The 10250-nt window shown below is 36.5% G+C and overlaps 1 protein-coding gene across 1 annotated transcript in view; it reads right to left on the bottom strand.

The window, feature by feature from the left end:
* LOC115305735 (olfactory receptor 6C4-like) overlaps nt 1-273 on the bottom strand; it is a 963-nt gene extending 690 nt beyond the window's left edge. The window contains exon 1 of the mRNA XM_029955980.1: nt 1-273. This exon is cut by the window's left edge and continues 690 nt beyond it. Coding sequence (XP_029811840.1) covers nt 1-273 — 273 coding nt within the window.
* Between the last annotated feature and the right edge of the window lie 9977 nt (nt 274-10250).

Genomic DNA, 10250 nt, shown 5'->3' with positions numbered 1-10250 from the left:
ACTGATGCTCTTGTTTCCTGTTGTGATGCTGAACAGCAGCCTGGGAGTAAAAGTGGTTGTCAAGGAAATTTCTAAGATGGAGAAATTACGGAGGAAGAAATACATGGGAGTCTGGAGGTGGGAATCCAGTAGAGTAAGAGTGATGATTGTCAGGTTTCCAAAGATGGTAAGCAGGTACGTCAGGAAGAGAAATATGATGATTACAAGTTGGATCTCCGGGATGGCTGATAGTCCCAGCAAAATGAATTCTTTCAGAAAGGTTTGGTTTTTCATTGCTAACCTTTGCTGCCTGAGAAGGAGACAAATGAATGAGAGAGACAGAAAATCTCAGGAATATTAGTGAAAATGTGGATTTACTATGGAATTTGTTCCTGGGAAGTTCTTTCGTCCACCTGTCCCAAAAAGAATGCTTGTCTCACTATGGCCCTTCACAAAATTTGCCGAAGTTCCCACATAGGAGGCTTTATTTCTTTGATGCTTTCCTTGGAACGACACATGGCCACCTGGTCTTCTTAATGCATGCTCTGCATTTTAATGTCCTCTTATTCTTACTTTTCCTTTCATGTCTATGCAATCTCCTTCCTATGGTAGGAATATCTCTTCTTTCTTCAGCCTAATACTTTAGCTATTTGCCTCATTTGCTGCCCTCTTCAATATACTGGGCACCTGTCCTATCTTTTTGGTATCCTTTTGCTCTGCCTGATAACAATCCCCAACCCTCCAGTGCAGGAATGCATAGCTCGTTTTACTTATCCTGGCTTTTGTGCCTGACAGCAGCTCTTGAGAAAGGCTTGGAATATTGAATTATTTTTTGTATGAATCCTTTTCCTGGTTTTAACTGAAAGGAGAGAGATAACAGATAGCTAATAAGTCCAGTAAAGCTTTCCTTAACTCCTTTAAATATTCAGGGGGGAATGTTGGTCTGGATCTGGATCCCTTCTATGCTCTATCAGTCTCTAAGACATAGATGCAACTCTGGTATAGAACACTATGGAAGGGTCAGCCTGATCCCTTACAGATTAGTAAGAATTCCTCCCAGGAAATAACTTGCTAGTTTCAAGGATCCTTCTGGGCATTTGCCTTGTGTTCTGATCTTCCAGATCCCAGAAAGTTAGAAATATCAAGGTCTCTTCTGAAGTAGGTGCTTATCTGGAACAGATTCACAGTGGAGCCCATCCATGAACCAGGACCGAGGTCCAGAAAAATATCATATTCTGACTGGGAGGCTCAGGGCTTTGTTCACCAGCCTCTAGTCTTTGAAAGATTTCTCTATATTATCATTAAAAAACTTATATTCATATTTTACATACATGCCAACACAAACCTACATATTAATTGTTCAAGATGTTTATTTTATCATTGTGGTAGTGAAAAGCTGTAAATAATAAAAATTCTACCAGTGGTTGAATGGCTAAGTAAATTATGATCAATCCTGTTTGGAATAAAATGGGAAATTTGATTTGTACTGACTTGGATATGATTGCAGCATATTCCTAGTGAAATAAACAGTTGCCATTTATTACATCTAGTGTGATTTTATGAGTCTAAGGAACCAGAAATTTATATGTATATTTGTAAGTACACAGAAAATAATCTAGAAAGATACCAAATGGTCAGTGATAGTTATTTCTGGAATGCTACTGCACAAGTGAGGGAAGACTTTCCCTTTTACTTTATACCCATTTTGATTATTAAGATTTTTTTGTAAAAATGAGATTTTTTTTAAAAGTCCGATGCAGGACTTGAACTCATGGTCCTGTGACCAAGACCTGAGGTGATATCAAGAATCGGTTACTGAGCCACTTAGACACCTTTAAAAAACAAAAGTTTTAATATTAGAAAACAAAAGTAGAAATCATAATCAGATTTTCTAATCCATCACCACAGCTGGGTAACATTGATGACTGCGGACATACTCACTTTTGATATTCAGGAAAGATGATGAAGGATTTTACCTCCGGATGCTATGAGTCAAAATTGAGACCGCAGATGTGGATGAAAAAGTGGAACAAAATGTAACATACTCTCTTTTTTAATGCTCACCCATGCTGTATTTTCTCACAAAGTATACAAGTTTCTTGAATACTATTTGAAAAGAAATAGTTTCTAGCTTTCATTTGTTACTGCTCTTTCCACAGTTGATTCAATTTAGAATTAGACCCATATTTCTTGAAAATGCTGTCTTACATAAGCTAATGGAAGTCTTTATTCTTCAAAGTCTCGCTTTCTACATTTTGTCTAAAGACAAGTTATGGATTTCTTTGTGATTTTTATACCACTTTGAGTGATACACACTTTATGAAGTTTACTCAGCAGAGACATTAAGGGCTAAATTATTGCCCTGAGGACCCAGTTCTAGAAAATTTTAGTTAGTCCTTAGAAGAATTAATGTTTGGGATTAACATTTGATAGGTAACTAGGGAAGATATTCCCAATAGACTCATGAGGAAGTTGCCCCAAGAGTAAGAGTTACAGGGTAAAGGCCTTGTGGGAACTGAAACAATAATGATGGTAACAGTAGGTTTAAAAATGCAGCAGTATGAGTTTTTTGAGTGGTTTACTTGAGCTGGACACAGCTGTAATAACTTTCATTTTTTTAAATCATTTTATGCTTACAATATTTGAGGCAATAGCTATTATTAAGCTCTCTGCTCACCTACTTTAGTAGGTATGTGACCTTCAGCAAGTTACCTAGCCTCTCTGTGCCTCAGTTGCCTCATCTCTAAAATGTTGGTAAGATTAGTGCCTGTATCATCAATTTGTCATATGAACTAATAAATGTGTTAATATATGTAGAGTGCTTAGAAAAGTACTTGGAATACGGTAAATATAAGACAAGTTACTATTATTGCTATTACTATTTTGTCCATTTTGTAGATGAGGGAATTAAGTATCCAGAAGTTACGGAACTTTCCCAAAGTCACATAGCAGGTACCCTGAATTACTGGCATTTGAGAGCAGGCATGTCTAATTCTGCAGCATGCTCCATGCCTCTTCAGGAGCATGAGGGATGTAGAAGTGGCATTTGCTTCCTGTTGTCAGTGGCATTACTATATTGCCATAGGGAAAGCTCAGGACTTCTTCTAGAACAACCCCTTTCCTTCCTGTGTTGGACTATTGTTCTTGATTCCTGTTTTCTGACCGAAGGCAGGATACTCTACATCCAGCCACCCTTTCTCCATGGGATTGAACTTCTTTCCTTTCCTCACTATTTCCTTTAGATTCTGCATTTCTAAGCTCCTCCTGTCCATATATGGTCAGTCCAGCAGTCACTTACATGGCAATGTCAATAGCAGACTGATCTGCAAGGATCATGTAGTCTGTGAAAGAGGCCCATGGTATTGTGTTAAGTAGGGCTTTGACTAAGAGACCAGTGGGACTGAATTTTCTTTTTGTATTTGGGGAGAAGAATATTTCTGTTTTCAGGGTTAGTCTGGGGTAAATTTTGAATTTATGAAGTTTTCCTTTAGTTCTTTATGGTGAACAATTTTTATAAATTTGCTTTTTAACCTTAGGTAGAGAGACCTAAGGATAACTGTTGCAAATATGGGGTTGAGACTGGTAATGATTATTTGACCAAGATTCTTACATCACTCAGACTTTTGGTAGGGAAGATAAAACAAACCCGTGGGTGGCTGAAGGACGAAGATGAATCAGCCATGACAGGTGATGTTTTGGAAATGGATGATGAAGAGAAGGAAAGGATGAGAAGGTAAAGAAAACCAGGATGGTGTAACTCTGTGCAAGATGAAGTAAAGGTAGTCCAGTCAGAAGCCTACAAAGAGAGATTATTTTGTATTCATTATGTGGGATCAATTCCTCCCTGCCCACATTCCCCTAAGAGAAACTTTCTTGGGCCTATCTTAGAAAAAGGAGCTATGTGACCATCAATAACTGAAGCTTTCTTGACATGAGTGTTGAGCTCCACAATTAGAAGATCTTTACTGGGCATTTACACATGGGCTACAGAGTCTGAGTTTGCTGAGGGCAGTTGGACTGGAAGAAGAGTTAGACTTCATCGGGCTGGTATGAAAGGCCATGTGAGAGTGGACAAATGATCAGGAAACTAGTTCATGGTGCATGAAGGGGGTACAGAGCAATAATGAAATAGAGATATAGATAAAGCTGGTAAAGAAGGAGATAGAGATGGAGGAGGCAGGAGAGAGGGAGAGAATGCAATTGTTGGCATCTGAGACAACTTGTTATGTTTGGTTGTACTTGTTGAAAAACTTGGCCTCTTTGAGATGCCACTGCAGCGTTTCTTATGCTTTTTGAGACAGTTTCTTCTATGTATATCCTAAGGATCTTAACTACCAAAAGTTTGAGAAATTCTGTATATGGGAACCAGGGTAGAAAGAACACCTGCTGTGTATTCTGGGGATCTAAAAGGAATGTATTTGGTTGTCTTGAAAAATGATGAAATCATGAAATTGACAGCAAGGTGAATGGAACTGGAAGATATTATGTGGAGTGAAATGTCAGAGAAAGATAGATATCATACTTTTTCACTAATATGTGGATCTTGAGAGACTTGACAGAAGACCATGGGGGAAGGAATGGGAGAAAATAGTTACAGACAGAGAGGCAGGGAAACAAACCATAGGAGACTCTTAATTACAGAGAACAATCTGAAGGTTGATGGGAGGGATGGATGAGAGAAGAAGAGGGGTGATGGGCATTGAGGAGGGCACTTGTTGGGATGACCTCTGGTTGTTGTATGTAAGCAGTGAACCACAAGAATCTGCCCCAAAAACCAAGAGAACTCTTTACACACTGTATATTATCCAATTTGACAACACATTATATTTTAAAAATCATTTAAAATGGAAATGCAAAAAAATAAAGAAAATGGAATGATTTTCTTCTCTTTATGGCTGAATAATATTCCATTGTATATATTATGTATATACGCATGTATACCTATTTATCACATTTTTGTATCCCTGCAAGTGTTGACAGACACTTCAGTTATTTACATACCTTGCTTGTTGTGAATAATGCCACAGTAGTGGCATTTCTTCAAAATCCTTATTTCACTTTTGGATATATACCTAGAATGGGATTATTGGATCATATGGTAGTTCTATTTTTAATTTTTACAGGAATTTCCATACTGTTTTCTATAATGGCTGTCCCAATTTACATTTCCACTAAACGTGAGCAAGTTTTCTTTCTTGTTCACATCCTTGCCAATGCTTGTTATTTCTTGACTTTTGATGATAATCATCTTAACAGGTGTGGAGTGATACCTCATGTAGTTCTGACTTGTATTTCCTTGATGATTAGAGATGATTAGTTTATATATCTGTTAGCCATGTGTATGTATTCTTTGGGATAAACTTTCATTCCTTAAAATATAAAAAGAAAAAGAAAAATGAGGAGGTGAACCTTCGCTTTCTTCAAGCACAGGGACTCTGTGTGGTAGAGCTTACTTAGGTTGTCACCAAATAAGTGGAAGCTGAAATTCAAACATAAACCTAGACAGTGTTGGACTTGAGAGACCATGTTATGTGTTAATACTTTGTTTATTTGCTTGAAATTTCAGATGATACCCACATTGAAATAAAAGAAATGATTTTTAAAGAAGGTGGCTTTTTGACTCATTCGCTTTGAGAACAAATGGACTGCAGAGGGATAACCATGGTCGTGGTGTTCCCAACAGTCATTGGAATTTTCAGTCTTAAAATGTGTTAGTATAATTGTTCTCATATGAAATCTTTGCATCACTTTTAAGGCTTCTTGTTTTCTTTTTCATTGTTTCTTCTCTACTTTTCCTCTCCCACATCCTCCTTCCCTTCCTGATCACCCTTATTAACAACGTGATTTGTAACTGTCTATATTTTTTATCAATGCTTATATAACCGTACATATATATACTAAATATCTAAATATATCATTGTTTTATAAATCTGGAATCTTATCCCACACTTTTCTACCACCTTGATTTTCTCCCTGAACAACATTTCCTGGAAATACGTTTGAATCAAATGATTGAGCTGTAAATTTTTTAGTAGTTGTACAATAGCCCATGCTGAGGATGTCTCATTATTTATTTAGGTAATTCATTATTAGTAACGTTCACTTTGTTTTGTTTTTTTTTTCTATTCTTCCTTCCTTCCTTCCTCCCTCTCTTCCTTCCCTTTCTTCCTTCCTCTCTCACTCCCTCCCTTCTTCATTCCTTTTTTCTTTTCTTTAGAGAGGGAGTGCTAGCAGGGAAGAGGGATAGAGACAGGAAGAGAGAGAATTTTAAACAAGCTCCACACTCAACATGGAACCTGATGTGGGGCTGACTATCATGACCCTGGGGTCATGACCTGAACTAAGATAAAAAATTCAGCTAATGTTTGATCTACTAGTATTCAGTTAACAATGGGGAGGAAAAGAAGTTATCAAAAGATCCAGTTTCTTCTCAAAGTGTTTTTACCCTGGGTCTTTTTATCTTAATTATTTTTCTGTCCTCAGAACCAGAGGTTACTGATGCTGCCCATTACAGTAGTTTTGAGGATTATGAAGTATAACATTTAGATGGTCTCCGTTTACCCTCTTGCCAGCTTGGAATTCTGCTAAATCTTTTCTCATTTGTCTTCCTGATTTCCAGTGTCTAACATTTTGTTGATGTTTTCTTTCTTCATTTTTGTGAGTTTATGCATTAAAAAATTCCATTATTGTAGTTTGTGTGGGGTGTTGGGAAGAAGTAATATTAAGTGCATTTGATCGAAAAATATTTTCTCGGTAGACCTATGAGTGCAAACGTATGGTATCTGTTCTTCTCTGCCACAGGAGAACAGGAGAAACCTAATGGAGGACCAGGGGGAGGGGAAGAGGGAAAGAGAGCTGGGGAGAGAGAGGGATGCAAAACTTGAGAGACTATTGAATACTGAAAATGAACTGAAGGTTGAAGCGGGAGGGGGGAAAAGAAGTGGTGGTAATGGAGGAGGGCACTTGTGGGGAAGAGCACTGGATGTTGTATGGAAACCAATTTGACAATAAACTATTTAAAAATAAATTTTAAAAAAGGAAAAATATTTTCTCCTAGGCAAAGACTAATTGCTTTTTATGCAATGGATGAGAGTATAGGTCTAATAAACCCATAATCCAAGCTGCTCTTGAAGGCTAATTGTTGTAAGTCTGTGAGATGAGTGGCCAAGTTCTTAAAATGTGAATGGTCAACCTTTGTTGTGGGTCCCTCACAAAACTTTTATAGGACACTCTCTGTCTTGTCAAATTGTTTAACAAAGTCACTTTGATAATTGGATTTTTGGTTGTATGACTTATTTCTGGCCTCTGGTTGGGGAAAACTTAGGCTGTTTATAAGCATAGACTTCACTGATCATCTTTCTTTCTTTGAGTCTATGACATGGAAGTTCCAGCACAAAGAAAGAATTCAAGGGAAAAAGAAATTTCTAGGGAATAAATGTAGCTTTTAACAATTGTGCCTTGGGAGTATGAGTTATTTCTCAGCCACAGGGATGAAATAGAGAAAAAAATTTTAAAGATTGCAAATGGCTTCAAGAAAAGATAAGTACGTGCAGGAGGAGTTTTGCCCACCAAAGACACTTTGTAAAAAGTAAAATCACAAAAAGCCAGCTTAAGGAATATGTTTATAGTAAAAGTTCACAAGTACACATGTTCACAACCAGTAAGATTATATACTGACCTTGGGGCCCCTGAGTGGCTCAGTAGTTTGAGCGTCAGACTTTGGCTCAGGTCAGGATCTCAGGGTTCGTGAGCTGGAGCCCCATATCCGGTGTGCTTTGTCAGCTTGTCAGCCTGTAAGAACGGAGCCTGCTTTGGGTCCTCTGTCCCCATCTCTCTGCCCCTCCCCTGCTTGTGTTCTCTCCAAAATAAAAAATATATTTATACATATGAAAAAAGATAATATACTGAGCTCTACAAATGTATAAGATAGGCACAATTAACTAGGGTGAAATGGATAAAATATTAGCATACATTACACAGAAAAGCAAACGATATTCCAGAATTTAATTGGTATGTTTTATATTGATAGTGATTAGGGAAATGTAAATCAAGATTATACTAAAATTCCATATTATGCCCATTTAGTTAGAAAGAAGCGAAAAGTCTGACCATGCCAAAGCTGGAGAGCACGTGGTCCACAGCATGTACTCTAAACAGAGGGATATGTTCTCTAAGGGAGCAAAAATGGTTTCTTCCTTGTTATATAAAAATCTTATTTTTTAATGTAAAAGTTTCTTTTGTATTATATCCTTTTTATTTACACATAGACTAAAAATCTTGTTTTGTATATATACACACAGTGTACAGTTATTACAGTATGATTGTAGTATTAACATTTCATGGTGGTGATTATAAAATGTACAAAATAGGCTCTTGAGGGTGACAATGAAAAATAAGATTGAATCTGCAAGTGGTCCACAGGCTGTATTTTACACTGCATTTGGTAGTCAATACAGGTTATTTGGGAAATTTGTCATTATCTCCTATAGTGGATTATTTACGTATCTTATGACACAAAGTCTATTCCTGAATAGATACCCAAGAGGAGATCTTGTACATGAAGTGGAGAAGATATGAGTAGGAATGTTCATGACAGCATAATGAGCAAGATAAAAAATTCCAGAAATAAAATGCTAATCAATGAGATTTTTGATCAGTGAAAACTGGTATTTTTACTCAACAGAATATTACACAATAAGGAAATCACAGATATACCCACAATGGAAGTGAATCTAAATAATAATATGTTAAGGAGAAAAAGTCATTCCCAAAACATCACTTATGGATATGTTATTTAAAAAAAATTAAAGTCTATACTTTATTTAGATTTCATTAGTTTTTTTTTTTAAATATTTTTTCTTTTCCAGGAGCTCTCTCCGGATACCATATTATATTTTATTCTCATTCCTCTGTAATCTACTCTAAACTGTGACAGTTTTTCAGACCCCCCTTGTTTTTGATAATCTTGATAGTTTTGAGGAGTAGTGGTCAGTTATTTTGTAGAACGCCTCTCAGTTGGAGTTTCATGTTTTTCTCATGGCCAGACTGGGGATCTCCCCCTCTGGGCGTTTGGAAAGAAGACCATGCACGTGACCTGACGTTCTCAATACATCATATCAAAGGTACGTAGGATCCATACTATCAACATCACTTAATCCCTGACAGTGTTAATGTTTATCCTCTGGCTAAGGGGTGCTTATCAAGAGTCTCCTCTGTAGAGTTACTTTTTCTGTCTTTTCATACTGTTCTCTTTGGAAGCAAATCATGAAGTACAGGTTCCTCTTAAAGAGTGGGGAGTGAAGCTTTACCTCCTGGTGGGGTGTGTCTATATAAATTATATAGAATTCTGTATGTGACACTTTTTAATAAGATAAAAGCAAAGAAATAAAAGTAGTTAGAAAGAATTATGTATTTACTCAAACTATTTTAAATGTTAGTAACTGAATGATTAATAAGGGAGTGAGATTTGGGGTGGGAGGATGCAGGTATGAGAGGGAAAAGCGTGGTCTGAAGTTGATAGTGTAGCATGAAACAAGGATTGCCAAAACCCCTTTCTGTACACTTGAAATTCAAGTGTATTAAAATCATAATTTTGTATTATTTTTGTATGTGCTTAATGATTTTCCCCAGAATCCTATCTGATACATTAATATTTTTATTTCTTCCTTTTTGTTTACAGTTTGTTTTTCTTTAACCTTTGTAACCCTCTTTATTTTTAGTGTTTTTTCAGTTCTCATTCTTCCCACTTGGTGGTTTTTTTATAAGCTTTATAAGTCACAAACATTTTCTCCTAGGTTTCCAAGGAATTTTATGTTTTAGGTTTTGCATTTATTTCTATGATGCATTTTAAATTAATTTTTGTATGTAGTGAGAGGTATAAATAAGTTTAATATATCACATACGGATTTCCAATTGTTTCAGCATTTTGTTGAAAAAATGATCTTTATTCCACTGAATTGCTTTTGTATCCTTGCTGAAAATCAAATGACCATATAGGCTTAGATCTATTTCTGGACTCTCTTGTTTTGGTCTATCTTGATATAAACACCATATTGGTTTATTTATAATGTCTTAGAATTACAATACTAGTATTAGAACTAGTTAGGCCTCCAACTTTGTTCTTTTCCATTTCTGTTTAAGATTTTTTAACTTTTTAATTTATTTTTGAGACAGAGACAGACGGAGCTTGAGTGGGGGAGGGGTAGAAAGAGGAGGAGACATAGAATCTGAAACAGGCTCCACTCTCCGAGCTTTCAGAACACAGCCCAATG

This window comes from Suricata suricatta, chromosome 10, assembly GCF_006229205.1.
Source record: "Suricata suricatta isolate VVHF042 chromosome 10, meerkat_22Aug2017_6uvM2_HiC, whole genome shotgun sequence".
In the NCBI taxonomy this organism is placed as follows: Eukaryota; Metazoa; Chordata; class Mammalia; order Carnivora; family Herpestidae; genus Suricata; species Suricata suricatta.
Note: the sequence above shows the minus strand (reverse complement) of the source record. Positions and strands in the feature narration are given on the sequence as shown.